Source organism: Centrocercus urophasianus, unplaced genomic scaffold (genome assembly GCF_019232065.1).
Source record: "Centrocercus urophasianus isolate 14NV4802_14NV808 unplaced genomic scaffold, USGS_Curo_1.0 seq_11, whole genome shotgun sequence".
NCBI lineage: Eukaryota > Metazoa > Chordata > Aves > Galliformes > Phasianidae > Centrocercus > Centrocercus urophasianus.
Window position 1 is genome coordinate 66,734,502 of NW_024884253.1, and position 19,741 is coordinate 66,754,242.

The window sequence follows — 19,741 nt, forward strand, 5'->3', positions numbered from 1 at the left end:
GGTGTCAAATAGAAGGCCTATGCCTGTATGTGGTTGCTGATACAGAAGCTTTAGCTGTATGTTTTCTGTATGTTCATAACTTCTGTGGTTCCTTGTGAGGCACTGGGTTTGGAAGGAGTTCTGCTCTAAGTAGAATGTGCTTAAAGAGAGAGTCAAGAACTAATGCGAACTTGAGCACAGGCAATGCTTGTGTACAGACTTGTGGAATCCTACGTGATAAAGATTTTGAGAAATTGGTTATCCTGAGAAGATAAGCACCCTATATGCTTTGGCTTATTCAGCTGTAGTTTTGAGGAGCTTAAATAGAGTTAATGTAAGTATATCTGGCCGTTGGTTCAGTGAAGATAATGCAGTTGCACAAGTGAAATTCTAAGCTAAGTTTGGTTTGCCAAAACTTTACTGGTAAGTGGGGTAGGTTCTTTCTTAGAGATCAGCTTCAAGCTTTGTTCATAGCTATACTTTGTTTCTTTCAGGCTGTAATATATCAGTATTTTTCACATGCTGTACTGAATGCATAATTTTGAGTGTCATTCCTAAAGCTAGCATCCTGTAATGAGATGGGCACACTTAGTTGTACCTGATATGAATAGTTTGGTCTGACTAGTTTAAACAAAGTAAAGTTGTATTTTTAAGGCTTCTGAGCTTTAAGTATGAATGATTTTCTGGTTACTGATACTAAAAAAGGTGATCTGATGATTGTCACATTATTTCAGGAAACGACGTTGGCAGAAGTTCTTACGGTGCCATGCAAGTGAAACAAGTTTTTGATTATGCCTACATTGTTCTTAGCCATGCAGTATCACCACTTGCAAGATCATATCCAAATAGAGATTCTGAGAGGTAATTAGTCCACTTTTTGAATATTGTTTGTTTCTGTAATCAATTAGGAATGTTGAGTCTAATCAATAAAAGGAATATTGCTCTTTATTGTTTAACTGCAGTTGTATTGAAATCTGCCTAGAAATCCAGGCTGGTCCAGTGCTATGAGAGTGTAATACCTTCATGTGCAGCATTGAAATGAAGACAGCATGACAAAAGCCAGAATTAATCCAGTGTGAGGTTTCTTAGTGTGCAAGAATGCCAGAGTAGCCTATTCACAAAGGTTCTGCCTGAAGTATTGCAAAGAAAAGACTGTTGACTAGAAATTTGGTTTGATTTCTGTTTGTATTACATCAGAGAAATGGGCTTGAACAAAATTTTGTGTAAACTAGACAGAGTAAAAATTTGCCCTGTTCTTTAATATGTGGCCCCCAAACTATTTTAAAAGGCTTTGTATGAAATTAAGCTATTAGAATAAATTCACTTAGGCAGTAATGTTTGAACTGCTGTTGAAAGCTAACATACTCCTAAATGTCATTTTTAGAGCACATTTTGATGTCTTTCATAGAAACACTGTACAGCTCAGTGTGTTCTCAGCTCTTAACTTTGCAAATTATGCTGAAGTATGTTTTTTGATGAGGAGAAAAAAAATGAAGATATCACAGCTATGTCACATTTTCATGCATCTGCTCTAGCATGTGATGTTTAATCCTAACCTTCAGTGCAAACTGGAATAGATCAGAGGACATATCTGCTCTGGGACTTCCCTAGAATTCTAATAGTGTTCTGAGCTCCCCAGCTAATTGCAGAGAGAAGTGGCTATTGGAAGTCATGTTAACCTTACAGATAAAATTGCAAAATTTAGTCAAGGTGTTAATTTCCAGCATTAATGTAGTTGCAAAGGGGAATAGTTATCCTATAGTAAGTTTATTATTTGGTAAGACAACTGCATGTATGCTAAGTTTACCATAAATAAGTCAACTTTTGTTTGTGGCTTTAATACTCACAGGTTTTAATAGTGCCTGTGAATCTGTTTTCTTGTGGAACAACATTTGAAGACTTAGACAATTCATGCCCTGTGATGGAGATAGGTAGGAAGAGTGGAAGTGTTACACATTAACATTTAAGACTGCTGTTTTAAGATTAAGGTGCATCTCTTGAGTGTGTACTCTCTGATAATGCGTTGCTTTATTCCTATGTACATATGGGTAGAAGGGCCTAGGGATATATGAAGTTTTGCTTGTCTTAGGCCCTAGTTAACAACTTCTGAGATTCTTCAAGGGTCATAGTCATTTTCTTATAGGGTGCCTCTGTTTATGTTAGACATCAAAACTAAGTTTGTAAATACATTTAATGCAAGTCTTAGATGTCATCAGTAAGTACACTTGTTACTGTATGTAGGAAGATACTGTCTGTAGGAAGCTCCAAACTCGAGAAATCCCAGTGGCTGTGTTTCAGCAGATGTTAATACATCTGACCTGTTCTCCTATTTTGGGCTGTCTGTGCCAATGATATGAGTCTCAGAATTTGTCGTACCTGTAACTTATCATTCAGTCAGGTAGCAATATGTCAGGTGTCATAAAAGATGCAGCTTTCAATGAAGACTAACCTGTTCAGTGTTGCCATAACTGGGGCTGTCTTTCCCTGAAGCGTGAAAACAGCCTGGTGAGTTTGAATTGTTATCAACTCTTTTCAGGGGAAGCCTATGTACATCTTGTGTATAGTCTTGTTTTGTATGTTAACAGCCATGTCAGTAGCTTTCAGATCTTTCTTAGTGATCATTGCCTTTTGTCCAGTGTTAGTCCAACCCGAAGAAGCAAAAGTCTAAGGTAACTTAAAGCTTTCTAGTCAACTGCTGCTTCTGATATTCTCTGTTTCAAAATAAGTCAGATTTTGCTCTTTCAGCACAGGCCTTACTCATCCATGTTCTGTGCTAACATGACCCCCCAGAACAGGACGGGCACATCCAAATTACTCTGTCATTTTATTTAAGCTTCCAAATAAAAAATTTGAAGTGTACTGGGAGTAAAGGCTATCTTTTGTCTAGGCTGCTCATTGTACTTTGTCTGAGAAGAAACTAATCATTTGAGTCTTAAAGGTAGTTAGTCAGTGTTACAGAAATTACCTTAACTCTTTGTTCTCGGTCTTCCTCACGTTGTCTTTCTAGAATGCTTTGTGAGAGGTTAATAGACTGTTCTGCAGATTTCTAGACCAAACAGTTTCATGTCATCTTGGAAGGAAGTGTTTCTTTAGTAGGAAATACATTATACCTTGTCTAGTCTATCTATCCATGGTCTTATCTTCCTGTTAGCAGCTCAGTTTCTTCTTGATCTATGTATTACTGATTCTTGCCTTTGGTTAGATCTAATGAGCCTGCAGTCAGAAGCTGGGTCGGTTTAACTCTCTGGTCTGACTGAAAGAAACTACATCAACACTGCTATCTCCTAAAGAAGCTGATCCAGTTTTCATTGTGGTTTCTTGAAGGACAGAACAGAAGCAAGAGAAGCAGCAGAAAGTTGCTCAGGATAAGATGGAGGGAGTGTTATTATATTGCTTGACAGTCATAAGTTATGCTGGGAGGCTGTGTGTGTGTGTATATATATATACATAAATTTATCCTTGGGAATTATAACATGTCTGTAGATCAGAATGCTGGCCTACAATACTGACTTGTCATATTGTTTGAAGTATCAGTGTGTGCTCAGACAGCATCCCTAAACAGCACCATAGCCACATTTGGGAGGCAGATCGGGTCATACAAAAGAAGGAATGGATATCTGGTTCTGCTATGATATCTCTTCAGTATAACTAAGAGTGAAATCTTTGTTCAGTCTGTTGAGTTCTGGATTCCTAATAGGTCCCTCCTTGGAGGTAAATGAATGGTGGGGGTAGATGAGGGAAAGATACTATCATGCCAAAAGACCAGAGCTGAGAGTTGGAGGAAGCTTTGGCAAGGTTTTGCATGTGTGGGGTTGTCATTTACAGATGAGAATCTTGAAACTAGTCTGTGTGATACATGAAGTGTTTTCTCTGTCTCTGTGCTTGCAAGCTGTTTGGTCTGTTTTAACCCACTAGATCTAACTGCTGGTAGGTCTGTGTGTTAGGTTTGGGCTACCCCTGACCCCAGGAGTGTCAAAGGGAATGTTAAATTGATCTGCAAGATCTTCTGACACAGATTGCAGAAGTACTATCTGAAACAGTCTTCCATTTGCTTCACTAGAATGCATACTGTCTCAAGAAATATCAGCAATATCAGCTTTCCCTACACAGTGTTTATCTCATCAAAGGCTTTACATTTTTTCCTAATCCATGTGCTCAAGCAGATCCTTCTTGCTTTAGATTGTTGCTCATTTGCTATCAGGGAGATAGTTCAGCTGCTCAGTACCCTTTAACTGTCTTTTACAGGTAGTGTTTTTTGTGCTGAGGAAAACTGGCTGGAGCTTTAGATATTGCCTCATTGAATCTTATCAGCCATCTGAGCATTTCAAGAATGATCTTAAGATTTATTTGCATTATAATTGTAATGTAGTGACAGCTAAAAGTGTGCTGTTCCTTTTTAAGGTACTCTACTTAGTTGTTGAGCTGTGAATCCCAAGAATTCATTAAGATATTGGTGACAATCATGTCAAAGCATTCAATTCTGTATGTAAAATTCAAGGTTGTATTTTCCAGTATGCATTACAGCATTTATGTAATAGAATATTACATCATAGGGTAAGAATAATAGAATAATAGAACGTAATAGAATAACAGAATAAGAGATGACACTTGTTCTGTACATCAGGATCTTCTACATCTGCTTGACTTATTACTTAAGTGATGTCGTATGGTCCAAAGTTCGCTTAAAATTCCTGTTTCAATTTTGACACACTGGCATGTTTTTTAAAGTTGGGAATCTAAATGGGAAACGTGGAACTTGGTCTTGCAGTAGAATTATGATGCCTAATGTAGCAGAACTGTTGCTCCTTGCTGAGGAGTTGAAATGTCCTAATATAGCCAGTGTAAATACTTCTAGGCTATATATCCTTCTTATTAATACACATCAAAAATAGCAGTGAAGGTGCAGCATACCTTTTATGGTGTGAAATTAATAAAAAAGCTTTATTACAACTGTTGAAGATTTTTGCAATTAAAATAATTTGACATTTTTCTAGGATGGATAGCTTTTCATAGCCTGTTTTTGTACAATATGGTCCTTCATGGATCTTGAGCATGTATAGTAAGCATTAGTGTAGTTAGTGTTTCATCTCCCAGCCCCTAATAGAAGGAGAAGTTGAAAATTGATTTATTAAACTAGGACAGAACTGTTCAAGATAACATACAGTTCACCTGTATGAATGCTGGGAAGGTATGCAGTAAAAAGCTACTCTACTTGTTGACAACTGATCATGAGTTAAGAAGATAAAAGGATCAGATGGGCTTGTTCTCACAGCTAGTTACCTTTAAAAAATTTCCTTAAATTCTAATTTTATGTGGGATTTTTTGCTGGTCTGTATCTTGTGTCTACTATGTCGCAATCCATGATACTTCCTTTACAATTGTAGGGATCTTTCAAGGTGCCTTGTAAACCCATAAGCAAATACAAATACTAGGGAGAGTCTCTATTCAGTGTGAAGATGATTTGAGGAGCTAGGACATTGTCTTCAGCACGTTATATGAACTAATGGAGTGGAAGGAGTACTTTTTGTTTGGGGAAATGCAAGAGCCTCTAACTTGCTTTTTTCAAACAAAATACAATTTGTATGTACTTTCCTGGGAATTTAGTTGAGTTCCATTTAGAAGTGAAAATCTTACCTGTGTCAGTGCTTTCAAGTTAGCATGGTAGGAGATAAGTAATAAACTAATTTAAAGTGTGATCCTTCAGTGACTTATATGCTGATGTAAGGAAATGTAGGTTCAAAAAGATTCTTTGGTTAGGGATATCTTAAACGGATTCCAAACGTAATTTCAGTGCTTTTTGAAATGCTTGCAAGTATGTATGTAACCAATAGTCTTAATTTAAATATTTTTTAGCACATTAGGTAGAATCATCAAAGTGACCCAAGAAGTGATTGACTACAGGGCCTGGATTAAAAAGAAGTGGGGGAGCAAAATTAATTTATCACCTGAACTTGGTAGGTATAGCAAATCTTTTGAAACCAACTGAAACATTTTTTTCTTTGATTTGGTGCAGTTCAAAATAACTGTGCTTTGAAATGAATTATTTCAGGTATTCTTAAGGAAACTTAAGGAGAAAAAAAAAAAAAGAAAGGGATTTTTAACTTTCTGATCCGAAACTAGTTTTCTGAGCTTGTTGTTCAGTTTGTTGGCTTGTTAAACAGAAGTAATTCTTAGATTTGAGGATCCATGTGTTGTATTCTGTGCTCTTAATTGATGCTCATGTTTTCTGTTAACAGATAATAGGTTGAAAATAAGAGACCAGATAGCTCCATGCAATGGAGAACAGAACAACAACAGAGACTCTGAATCATCTTACAACCAACGCTTGACTTTGTCATTGGCTAGTACACAACAGTTATCCTCTGGCTCATCTGCGTCGTCTGTATCATCACTCTCTGGCAGTGACATTGTAAGCTTTTTTATTTTAATGTTCTAAACTAATAAGCAGAGTTTATCAGTCTTCTCAAAACATGTGATACTGTACCTGAGCTACTGCAGCAAATTAATAACTTTCCCTGCTCAGATAATTACTTCTTTGTTAAGTGAAATAGGTCTTTGTTCCATCCTAAATCTTTGGTACCCATTTTAGTAGTAGTGAGATTTAATAAGATGTATGTTTCAAGTTGACAGTAGCTAATTAAACAGGATAGTAAAAATCTCTTAATTAAATCTTCCTATCAAGAAAAATCTCATTCTCAATTTCCAGTCCTGTTTTCTTGCACCTTAAATGTGACAATCGTATTTTACCATGAGAATGAAGAATACTGCGTTGTTTTCAGCCAAACAGTCAATTCATGTTCTAATGGTGAGAGGCCCTACCATGTAAGCTTGTCAGCTTCCTTGTTGGAAAGTGCAGTTTGAAAATGATTGCTAGACATTATTGTAACTTCATGGAAGATGAAGCAGTAGTTAATGTAGGTATGTTCCCAGGTGCTTAACAGTTGTCAGGTGTTTTGTTTTGGTATGGTTTTAAATTAGTGGAGTTGGGCTATGCAGATGATAAAGCACAAACTCGATTTGTGTGAGATACTCAGAAATCTATTGAATCACATTTGTTAGGTATCAGTACTGACTGAGAGAAGATGCAACATCCAGTTAAGTACAACTGTAACTGGAGGTGGTGCCAAGTCCAAGTACCTGTTTCTTGACTTTCGAAAGTCAAAGCTTTCAAAAACTGGACAAACATGGAATTAAAAATTGTGGATTTCATTGTGAAGAACAAAAGCATTAATTGTATCTTCTGGTAACCTGTAATTCCTTAACACTACTGATTTTTTGTATTGTCTTTTCTCCCTCTAGTAGATATGGTAAATACTTTAGTTGCACCATCTGGCAAATGGAAAAAGAACTGCATGGTGTTTGCCAGTGTTGCTAGCTGTGTTACTGATTTGAGTAGGAAAGTGAAGAAGATATAAGATGTAAGATATGTTTTATGAGAAATTGAAAATATTTGCTTAATATCATGCAAATGATATTTGGGGGCATGAACTGTATTGACTTCCCCTTAGTCCTGTTTTGCCTGACATTGCAAGATGAAACTTAACAGCCTAATGATCAGATAAATTAGTAAGTGAAAAATGGAAAAGCTCTCAACAAGAAGGACTTGCAGTTAGCTTGTGTGTTTCAGAAGTAAACAGAGGTGATGCTACTTGGACATTAGGCTTCTTATTTTCCTATGTGCTTATCCCTCTTCTATACCCTGTTTATTGGTACAATGTCCTTTAGACTGCTAGCATATTCCTTAATTTGCAGTGAAACAACAAGTTTCTGACAACAGAGTCCATCCTATTCACACTTGGATATGCAAGGATGATAATATTCTTGTTGAGTAACTCTGAGTTGTACTTCTTTCAGAAAGAGAAATGTATTCTGAAGTTAAGGAGGTTCTATGGTTTGATCTGGTATAGTATTATGCTCAGGTTCCAGCAAAGAAAATTCCATCATGTGTGAGAACTTCTTTGTGCCAAGACTTTTAGTGCATGCTGCAAATAGGTATGTGATGGAGTGAGCTTCATTCAGTACCAGTTTAAGACAAGAGAATATGGTGTTAATGTTGATACAGGTCTATATAGTGTTAGCTCTGATCTTGTGAAATGATGATTCTGTATTCATCTCAAATCTTACGAAGTTTGATACTGAAGACTGAAAGGAAGATGCAGATTGTCAAGAAAGTGCAGGAGGCAAGGAGATCCTCGATTGATGGTTTGCTCTCTTCCAGATATAAAGATCATAGTTTGTATGGATTTTCCAAGGTAGTAAAAATAGTTAACAAAATGCTAACAACGTCTGTCTGATAAGTTCTAGTTTTGTTGTCCTTCATGAGTCTAGCAAACTGAAATCTCAATCACAAAAAAAAGAAAAGCTTTGCCAGGATCTAGTGGATTTCAGATCAGTCCTCTTAGAAGCAAAATCTGACTCATGGTATCTCTTGCTATCTGTGCTGCTCAGTTTGTGGATTTATCATACTGTAGATGTCAGCAGAGGCCTCTAACTCATAGTGACATTTGACTGCAAAATTCTGAGTACTAACATTCCCATTCTGTTAGCTCAGTTCTGTAGGCAATGTAAATATTCTAGTACATGCTAGAAAAGAACCTATGAATACAAGGAAAGTGGTCATCAGAACGTATGATTGTATGTGTATTTCTTGGCTTCTGTTAATTATCACTGATCTATATAGTATATTTTTTCTGAATGAAGTATTCAACTGTGCAGCTATTTAAAGTGCCTGCCATATGCTGCCCTGATTAAAAAAGCAGCATGTATTCTTTTCTTGTCCACAGGTAAGTTATAAACTACTGCATGTTCCCACATGATCCAGCAGATGCTGAAATAAATAATGCTGCTGGTTGTACGAAGTTCTTCCTTTTGAAAGTGCTTTATAAATGTCTTTGCTATCAAGGACAGTGCAGAGTGTCTGAGCTTTTTCTCTGTGGGAGCAAGAATCAAACTGTTCTGCAATAGAAAATTAATGTCTGGTATCAGGAAAACTCATTTGAACCCTCGTACTGATTTAGTGACTGATGCAGCAATCTAAAACCAGATGTTCACCTTTGCCCCTCTGCAGGCTGGGGCTAACTGCAGATACCAGTTAGAGAAACTAAATAACCAAATGTCTTTCTTAAATTTTCTGTTCTGGATGTGTGCTTTGCAACTGCTGGTCTTCTTTCTTATTGCTGAAGTGTTATGGAGACCTTCCTTCCATTAATTTGCAAAATAATTCACAAAATCTTAGTAGTGCTGGAGAATATTTACCTAACCAATGATCTCTGCCAAATAGAAATACTTATGGTATATTTCTTTCAGTCCAATTTTGGTCTAGTATAACCTGGTGCTAAATATACTCTGTAGTTTTGATGCCCTTGTGCCAGAGTTTAGAATTGAATGTGACAGAGGTACCTGCATATCAGTAACTAATGTAATTGATCATAGGAAAGTTCTAAGGCTGGTTTTGAAATCTAGTAGATGCATAACCTCTGAAATCTAGTCCTGCACAATCTCAAAATTTTGTTGGAAGTTTGTAGGAAATCTTGTACACATTATCTCAGAATGGCTCTAATGGTAGCTTCCTTTGAGCTTGTATGACAAGATTATTTCATGAACGTTTTTGAATCCTCAAGATCATACAGCCCTGTTGAGGTAGTGGAAGTTCCAGTGAACAAAGTAAGCTGTGTAGTCTATTCAGCTCTCTTAACATTATGTGTTTCAGCCTGTTCCTGAATTTTAGCTGTGATCGTTGCTGTTCAGCCTTTATAATATTTTGTCAGAATGTCACTGCTTGATCTGCCCACCATTCTGCCACTGTCAGGGGATATGCCAACCAGTACCTTTGATGTTTTGTGGAACGTCTTTTCACTGTCTTCAAATATTAAGTATTCACTATTGTGATCAGATACTGATGTTATTAAAGTAGTAGATAAATGGCTGCCAAGACTGTTCCTCGCTATTGCTTTCATTCTGCTGAAAACAAGATTCACACTGACTTAAGAACTGTTACTTGCTGTGCAGTATTTGTGACCTTTAGTACTTGGGCTCAAAGTATTTGATTACCAGCATTTCCCTTTTATTCCTCTTAGTCTCAAGGGCTGTGAATTTCAGCTTATTGGCAGAAACCGTTGAACTTCACAATTTGGAGGTGGTAAAAATGGCATCATCTGTCCTAATTTTGCTTTCTTCTTTAAAGGGATAAAGTTTGCAGGTATAAGGCATGTGCTTATCTGCATTAGGACAGACACTGACACTTCAAAACAGTTACTGTAACAGCTCTTGTTGCAGACTTGTTATATCTGTGTAGTGACTCTGATTTATTTTATTGAGTTTTGGTTAAGTGTGTGTAGGGGGGTGGGCAGGAGGACTGTGGCCCAACAATTCTCAATCTGAGAACAAAAGCTGCACAGAAAATTACTTTTCTATCTTTTTACTTCTCTACCTTTTTACTAGTCTGAGTGTTCTCATGCCCTAACTGAAATTACCATTCAAATATGCATGGATAATTGATCATCTTCTGATAGAATGCTTGTACTGTCTTGTTCTTCCTTCTTCCTGAACAAATAAGGGGAAACAGGTCCTCTTAAAAAAAAAAAAAAAAAAAAAAAAAGCAACTCAGTCTTTAGTCTCTCAAGAACGGCTGACTCAAGTCACTACTTAAATCTGTCTCCAAATAAAGCAGCCAGTTACCTTGAAACCTTCCCTCCCCAAATCTCTTAAAACTTTTCTCCCTATTCTTACTGTGGAGGCTTCTGACGCTTTCTGTGGAACGAATTTTGCCATTACTGCTCTTTCCTGATTATTTTCCTTTTTCACTCTCCAGTCCTATGCTTTGCTTTTGTTTTCTTAACCCATATTCTTATGTGCTGCTTTATACTGTCTTGTCTTTTGTCAGTTCTTCTCTCTCAGTTGCTTGAGCAGGCTTTTTATTATGTATACCCACTTGATGTAAGAGTAGACTCTTCAGGAGGCGGAGCTTGGAAAAATAGGTCATTTGATAAATTATTCTGAGCAACAGAAGGTGCAGAGGAATTGTGAATCAAGAAATAAAACTTGATTTTACTGCTGTGGTGTCTGTGAGGTAAGGAGAAAGAAGCACAATTTCATGAGTTAGGCTACTTCTTGACACCTCCAGCTAATTATATTCTTGCCATATATTAATATTACCTCACCTGAAAAAGAGGTGCCAAAGCCATTTTAGGATGGAAGAAAACCTAAACTGAACATTTATATGCTCAACTTGCATTAATAAGTGCTATAATTGAATGCTTAATTTGAAAAACATTTACCTGCAAAATTTGGAATGTTATGGTACTCTTATCAATTCAGGCCAATTGAAAACCCATGAAATGAAAGTAGTAGGAATAATAAAGGAAGTTTGAAATGACACACTTTGGGGAAATATCTTTTGTTTAATAATGATTAAAATAAGGAGTAATTTTGCAGGCATTGGAGAAGATAACACAGGCTAAAGGGGCATTTTTTTTTTTGTATTTTTAATACTGGGAGGTTCTAATTAGATTAACTTCAGTTGTATTTCTGTGAAACCACTACTAGCTTTGGAGGTATATTTTTCAGTTTGCTTCTGTTATATATGTTCTTACACTTTTCCCCCCCTTTCCTTTTAGCATGACAAACATTTTGTTTTTGTAATGCAGTTTAACTAAGGACAGAAAAATCAGTTGCATCTTGTTTGAGGTTTTGTACTGTTTATAGATTGGCAAATAGGAAGGGTGCAACTTTTTTGATTGATGTAAATTCACTGTCCTGTGATATTCCATAGGCAAATGTTGATCTCCTTCTATTTTATTATACCATAGTCTATTAAACTTATGGCTCCACCTACCAAAAAGGGAAATGGCACAAGCTGGGGTGAAATGGGATGAGGATTTGACACACTTCACATCACCTTGGAAGAATGTGGATTTGTCAACAAGATTTGAGGGTGCTGGACTAAAGCTATTCAAGCAAGGTTATACAGTGAAGTTCTTCAGTGCTTTGGCTGAACTTCTTTGAAATGCCTGAATTTCTCCTAGTGTTACTTTTTTCTCTAAGGAGTGTGGTTTCGTACTACTGCTCAGTAAATTCACTAGTTGTTCTTTCTAGGGATGACTTTGCTTAGTTGCTCCTTGGGTTTTTATGCATTCATACTCAGCTGAACTTGTGGTAAGTTGATTCAGAGGGTAAAACTAGAAAAAGGAGATTGCTGTTTCTGTGGTTTCCCTCAGAATTGGCTCATAATGGCAAATGCTAATGCAAGTACAATGGAGAGAGCAATAATGGAAGAAGTGAAAGGAGTAGGAATGGCAGCAGTTATCTGTTAGATCGCTTTGCTCCTGATGTTGTAATAACACATTGAGAGGAGCATGTGGAAAAAATCTTTACAGTAAAGTTCCAACTGTAGGCACCAGTGCTCAGTTCTTTGCTTTCAAAGAATACAATTTGTATAGAAATAGTCCTTGTTCTTACAGCTTCCAACTCTGAATGTTGTAGGAAAGTGAGAAACTGATGGAAGAAGGCTGGAGAACGGGATAGTAAGAATATCTTTGCCAAGATCTCTAGTTCATTCTTGTACGTTTATAGGGGACAACTTGTGTATATTATGCTACCAAGGCACTTTCATTCCCTTGTTAAAGGTTTTGATTTCTTAATATTGACTTCTAGGTTAGTTAGATATTTTTTTTTTCCTCAGAGGAACAATTATAAGAATTGACTGAGATTCTAAAACTTGTTTGGTCCATGTATTTAAAAGAAATATTGAAAATTGAATTCCTAGAATAGTAGCTGTTGTCAGTTGAAAAGGTTGAATTGTCTAGCAATGTCATGAAACAAAGCAGAAAACACTACTTCCATGCAGTTAGATTTTGGAAAGGATACCTGTAAATATAATTAAATCACATGATATTAGTGGAGAGTGAACTATTGTGCTGAAGGATGGGTATATCTATAAACTTTACCTTGCATCTTAATTTGTATCTAACCCTTGAGTTGTTAATGGAATTTAAATAAACTCTTATGGTGAGACCTAGTTAGTAGAGGGTTCCTGATGTTAGGTAGGGGCATTTGCATCATGAGATCATTTCAGTACATTTGTTGTTTCACTATTTCTGCCTAGACAGAAAACTAGGGATCCTGTTAGTCAAGCAAAAGTTGCAGTTTGATCTGGCTTCCTCAGTAACGCTTGTTGTTTATCCTCCATGCTTTTTCCTTTCCTGCAACAAGGTAAATTGAGCAGTTCTATCTAGTCAGAGATATGAATAGTAGAAATCTTCCTTTTGAATACTGTGTTTTTATTTGGGAAGTTGAAATTGATTTAAAGAATAGGTTTTAAAATGGGAAGTTGTCAGTAGAATAAAGCTGTATCCGTTTCCAAAAGCATCTCTTCAGGTATTTTTGTGAAGGGCTACGATAGGCAATAGGCATTCAAAGGACCAATAAAGAGATTGTGAACTTACTTAGGTGCTTACTGCAGTTACTGTAGCTTCATCCCTACATAATTAGCTAAAAGCATTAGGGGAATCTTATTCCTGTATTTGTCTTTTGACAGTGTAATCTCTGTAGCCCTTATACTGGTGAGGGCCAGAGCTCATCTTTCAGACATGGATCTGAAGTGTCAAGAGTATTTGTAAACTTCTGGATCCGTGTTTGCCTCTTTGCTTGAGTGCTCTTGAGTGCCCCAGATGTGCAGTGTTAACTCTGCTTATGATGCATATGCAATTGCTGTTGGTCAGGCTGGAAGAAGGAAGAGTAAGAAATATAGTAGTGAGCTCCATTACAGTATTTCTGTTGTCTTGCATCCATCTTGCTTTCCTCTGAAGAACTGTGCATACCTCCAATGGAAAGTGATGAGAACCCCTAACTAGTATTGAAGCAGATAACTAGTGCTTATATGTTAGTCTTGTCTGATTGGCCATCTCCTTGTTTCTTGGTAGGTGGAGCTCTAACTTTGGTGGGTTGAATGAGAGGAGACTGTAAGAGTTTGAGTAACTTTTCCATACAGTTAAGTACAGTGCATAACACTGTTCTGAGGACTGATTCTATCATGACACCTGCAATTGTAGTCCTCATTTCACTGTCACTATTCTTGCACTGTTTTTTTCCAGATGTAGTTTCTACCTTTTAATTCTAATTAGATAGAAGAGAGCTTTACTTGGCCTTAGATGAGCTGACCAGAACTGATTTGTTATCACCATGGACCTGCTGACTTTGTCTTTGTAATGCAGATTCAGTTTAACTTAGTCTAGACTGCTAGATGTGTGAAATAAACATAGTACTAGTTTATATTCTATTTTCTTACCACTGAAAGAATCTTTACAGTGTTCATGAGAGATTATATTTGGATGCATTTTCACATTCATAGACTGTATATGCTGTATTTTCTGTAAAGTTGCTTTTCTTTTCCCCTTTTTCTCTGCCAAAAGGATTCTGATACACCACCTTGCACAGCTCCTAATGTTTACCAGTTCAGTCTGCAAGCACCGACTCAACTTATGGCCAGTTTACCACCAGCATTGCCTATGCCCAGTGGTAAACCCCAATCTGCGCCTACGAGAACCTTGATAATGGCCGCCAGTAATCAGGTATGAGCCAACTGAATGGAGCTACCTTTTTATGAGAAAGTGATCTAATCAGAATCGTAGATCATTTGCTCTGTGCTAAAATCCTCTAGAAATATACTTGATGTAGTATGTGCTGATTTTCATATAACCATTAAGCTACTTAACTGTCGTGTGCGAAGCACAGGAAGAAGAAAGGGTGGGAAATGTTTGAGATGTTTGGAGCTCTTCCACAGCTCACTCACCCCTAGGAATAACCTGATAGGCAATGTCAGACATCTGACTGATCTATATTTGAGAATTCCAGTACCCAAACTACTGGGATATTTGCAGATCTCTAGGCTGTTTAATTTCGTTTTCTTAAAGCGGAAACTTCTCACAAGTGATATATCTGTTAAGCTAGTGTTTGGATGTGAAGAAATACTACTGCCTTGTCTGGGTGTGTTTAGTGGCCTTGATTTCTGAATTGCTAGAACAAACTTGTCTCCACTTGTAACCTTCTGTAATAATTTTAAAGATGGAGGAAAAAATCTGGGCATATTTCCAAGAAATATACCCAAATGTTAAATGTGCAGGGAGACAGACGGTATGTTACCTAATTAGCCTGCAGTATTACTTTAGCTAACATCTATTAATGTACGAAGAGAAGAAAGATCTTTAGCTTTTCCTTACAGCCTTGGTGCATCTGTCTATAGCAAGATGCTCCTCAATCTTGATTATTGAAACTATATGAGCTATAGTGAAAGTTATCATCTAGGCCGGCTCCACTGAACACTTCCAGGGTGGGATTATGACACAGGATGTTTGCTTCAGTTTCTGCTTTGAGATTTGTGAAGTATTTAAACTGAGTCTGAGTATTTGGTTGGAGGGACTTTGAACTCATTTAGTCCAGTCCTCATCAAAGGGCAAATTGCTCATGTTTTCTGAGTAACTCCAAGAATGAGAATCCTCTCCTAACCTCCTCTCTGGGCAATGTGTTAGAATCATAGAATTATTTCTGTTCAAAGGGACCTTCAAGGGTAATCTAGTCCAACTCCCTGCAATGAACAGGGGCATCTACAGCTAAGATCACATTGATCAGAGTTCTATCCAGCCTGACAAAAAGAAAGAAACCCTGCCCCAAAAATCGTAAAGTGAGCTCTCCAGGGATGGAGTATCCACCACGTCTCTGGGCAACCAGTGTGTTCCTATGTTTCACTGCCCTTATTTATTGAAACAAAACAAAAAAAACAAGAAATACAACTTTCACCTCTTCAATCTAAATCCCCCCCCTCTTTCAGTTTGAAACTGTTTCCCCATGTCCTATCACAGTAGACTCTGATAAGGAGTTTTCTTTCTTTAAGTACTCCTTTAGATACTGAATGACTGCTATTGGGTCTCCCCAAAGCCTTTTTTTCTAGGCTGAACAGCCTCATCTTTCTCAGCCTGTCATTGGAGAGGAAGTGTTTCATCCCTTGGATCACTTTTATGGCCCTGCTCTGGACGTGCTTTTGCAGATCCATGACTTTCTTGTACTGAGGACTCCATACCTGAATGCAGTGCCTCCAGAAAAGGTCGCACCATCACGGAGTATAGGGTCAGGATCACCTCCCTTGCCCTGCTGACTATGCTTCTTTTGATGCAGCCCAGGATGCAGTCAGCCTTCTGAGCTATGAGGGCACATTACTCATTGATGTCTAGCTTGCCATCCACCGGGACCCCTAATGTCTTTTAGACAGAGCTGTGCTCAGTACTTTCATCCTTTCGCTTGTATTGATAGTGAGGGCTGCCATTACCCAGGTGCGAGGCTTTGCACTTGATTTATTGAACCTCATGAGGTTCTCCTGAACCCACTGCTTCAGCCTGTCTAGCATCCCGTCCCTCAGGCGTGTTGACTGCAACAAACAGCTTGATATCATCTACAAACTTTCTGAAGGTGCACTTGATTGCACTACTGATGAAGATACTGAAGAGCATTGGTCCCAATACTGACCCCTGAGGGACGTCACTTGTTGCTGATCTTCACCCAGCCATTGATCACCACTCTTGAGTATGATTTCTTAACTAATTCCTCCTTCACTCAACAGTCCACCTGTCAAATCCATTTCTTTCCAGTTCTGAGGAGAATGGGTGGGTTAACCGTGTCAAAAGCCTTACTGAAATTCAGATGACATCAGTGGCTCTTGTCCATTGATGCAGTTACACTATCACAGAAGGTCACTAGACTGACTGGTCAAGCAAACACTCTTCCAGTGTTTGACCCCACTTTTAAATAAAAGTTTAGACTTGAATTTAGTCTTAAAATACTTTTCACACTTATGTCCATTTTTCCTTGTTCTTTCACTAAGCATTCTACTCTTACTGAGAACAGCCTTCCTCCATTTACTTTAAATCCTCTCATTAGGTATTGAGATCCATCAGTATGATCCCTACCCCTCAGAGTTCTCCTTTTGGGGGTAAACAATGGAGCTCTGACATCTTTTCCATTTATGATAAACATTGCAGTGTCTTATTCTCACAGACTTTCATTGGACTCACTTGTATGCCTACATCTCTTGTACCGGGAAGCCTGGACTTTCACATAGCCCTCCAGATGTGGCCTCTCTAGTGCTGAGTAGAAGGGAAGGATCACTTCTCACCTTGTAGTGATACTCTTCTTAATGTAATGCAGCTTGGGATGTTGTTGACCTTTCTTGATATGAGGGCATGTTGCTGACTCAAGTTCAACTTGTCTATTGTCTGTGGTTGTGTTACACTGAAGCTGTTTTCCACCTGGTCAATGCCTCACACGTATTGATGTATGAGATTATTCCTCCTCATGGGCAGTGTTAAATTTGAAGTTTATGAAGTACCTATCAACTCATTTGTCCACTCATTTGACAAGGTTTGGCAGCACAGTTGTCGTGTTTATTAGCTCTCCTTTCAGTTTCTGAGGGTTACTATCCTGTCATCCAAGTCACTAATTAAGGTGTTAGTATTGGCCTGGCATCAACTGCAGAAATGGACCACTGGTTGCTGACCTCTAGCTGGACTTTGTGGTGCTGATCAAAACACTTTAAGCCTGGTATATAAGGGTATATTTTTCATTCAGCTTGTGAGTTTGTCTAGAGATGGCACCTACCACTTACTATAGAATGAAAAAAAATCAGTGCTTGGTTTGAACTTTCAGCTGTATAAGAAGTTCTATCTGAACAGTTTTTTCATGTTCAGTAATACTAGCCTTGAGTTATGGCATATTATAGCTTGATAGCAAAGTCTTCCTAGTTGCTACGCACATATTTAAAGGACTTGACAGAAGTGTTTTTCAAGACCCGTTTCCTTTTGTTTAGATCGGATTACTGTTGCTCTACATACTGTTGGTATTCCACTATTTCCTTGTAGATGCTCAATACCTTTAATCTTTGGAAATTGTTCTATCACATGCTTTCCCCATCTATTTCCTCTGCAATCCACGGTCATACAGCAAGTCCCTACTTGTATCTCAAAGTATGATTTTTGTTTTAATCTCCTGAATGATTCATTCAGTTTTCTTAATTTCAGTTTCATGTTAAACTCATGTAAAGTGTAATCTTATTCTGTTTGTTCTTTCCTTTAGCAACTCTTTTCAATGAAGAGGTGTCCTGTAGCTTAACTTAGTCAAAATTGTGTGAAAACAGAATCAAGTTGCAGTTACTGGTGCAAAACAAGTCAGGATTTGGAGTTGACTAGGTTGTGAAGAGGCAATTTGTTGAGTGGATGTTGAGTGACCTTAGCTGCAATTTTGTATCTTTGAAGAAAAGTGCTTTACAGCATTACTTGGCTTTTCTTCAATAGTTTGTACAATACATAGATGTTTAAAACTGGAGTTTATCTCTGGCTTTTGAAAGATAAGGATCTGCACTTTAGGATCATGTTAACTCTGAAGAATTTCTTGCTACCTACAGAAGCAATTGTTTTTCTACAGTAAATTTAGTGAGAGTTTGTGTTGTGGAGTAAACTCTTCTTTCAGATGAAGATTGCAACCAACCAAGTGGGAACTGAAATCACACTACTCAGAATGTGGTAAACGTATGCTTTTCATTTGCAACATTTTGGAGAATGAATGCACTGGATTAGCTTTAACTTTACTCAAACTAGCACAGTCTTCATTTATAAGATTTAATATGCACGTATTAATAGCTGGAAGGGTTTCTATTCTGATAGTCTTGAATTGATAGGCCTCCTTAACAGCAGGTATTTTCCTCTATCCGAAAAGTGTTTGAAAGGCATTCCATTGTCCATTTGTCTTCAGCATCTACCCTGGCAATTATTTTTCCCTCAGTTCAGCTTGTTGTCTTTGAAGGCCTTACGTTATTCGCAGGAAGCTATAGCTAGGTCTTCGGTACTTGCTGTAGAAGCAAGAAATGCCGGTGCAAGAACTTTGAACCTGTAGCAGCCTTCTAGACAAATTCCCTGCTGTTAGATCTTCCTAATAGTTTCTTGTTTGAAGAAGTATTGGAGTGATTAACAGTTCTATTTATACACTGCATAATTAATTGGAGAAATTCCAGGTAGTTCAGGGACTAATTAAGCTCCTTATAAAGATCTATGCTCTTTTCAGTATTATTAGTGTTTTTCCTTGGTAATCATTCTACTTTGCTGACAAAGCAGTTTGAAATTTCTTTTGGGAGAGCAAAACAGTTTATGAACCAGTGCTCTCCATTGGAGTGAGTAGAAAAACAATACTGGTATACATGTCCAGGGGAATGGAAGGGAGAAAAAATACCTGGTGACTTGCCACTAGGAGAAGGACAGTTTTCTTGTATTTACAAATGGGTTAAGTTCTGTTCAATTTCTTGGGTTGATGGTGGCTACTTTGAGAAGTCATGGATGAAGACAGAACAAACTACAAGTTTTTTAGGTCCAATTTTTTTAATGTTGCATTGTTTTTATCCTAAGAGTGCTTATTTGATTCAAAAGGATTCAAGATAGCAAGTACTGGTCCTGCTGGACTAGCTTTCGGAGTGTCTGTTCTGTTCAAGAAAAGCTCCACCGAGGACATTCAAATGAATGATACCTAATTGCTAATGTGGTCATTAAGAATTTCATAGCAGCATTCACTAGTGACTTCGGAAGGAAGAAGACAACTAGGAAAATGAAACTTTAATGCTAGTGCTAAAATGACATAATCTAACCTTTTATGCTTCGCTTGCTAAAATACTTTTCTTCAGAGTTTGCTCTCACCTAGAACAATTGTGGGAGGTGTTGCTTTGTCCCAATGA

At 37.6% G+C, this 19,741-nt stretch overlaps 1 protein-coding gene across 3 annotated transcripts in view; it reads left to right on the forward strand.

Moving 5' to 3' along the window:
- The window catches only part of TENT4A (terminal nucleotidyltransferase 4A), a 52,561-nt gene that overhangs the window by 25,533 nt on the left and 7,287 nt on the right, over window positions 1–19,741 (forward strand). For 2 of the 3 annotated variants that reach the window (XM_042808680.1, XM_042808681.1), the window contains exons 8-11: window positions 714–840; window positions 5,833–5,933; window positions 6,216–6,388; window positions 14,388–14,546. In XM_042808680.1, the coding sequence (XP_042664614.1) occupies window positions 714–840; window positions 5,833–5,933; window positions 6,216–6,388; window positions 14,388–14,546 (560 nt within the window). The remainder of the gene's footprint in view (window positions 1–713; window positions 841–5,832; window positions 5,934–6,215; window positions 6,389–14,387; window positions 14,547–19,741) is intronic. The other variant, XM_042808682.1, reaches the window with a different exon arrangement.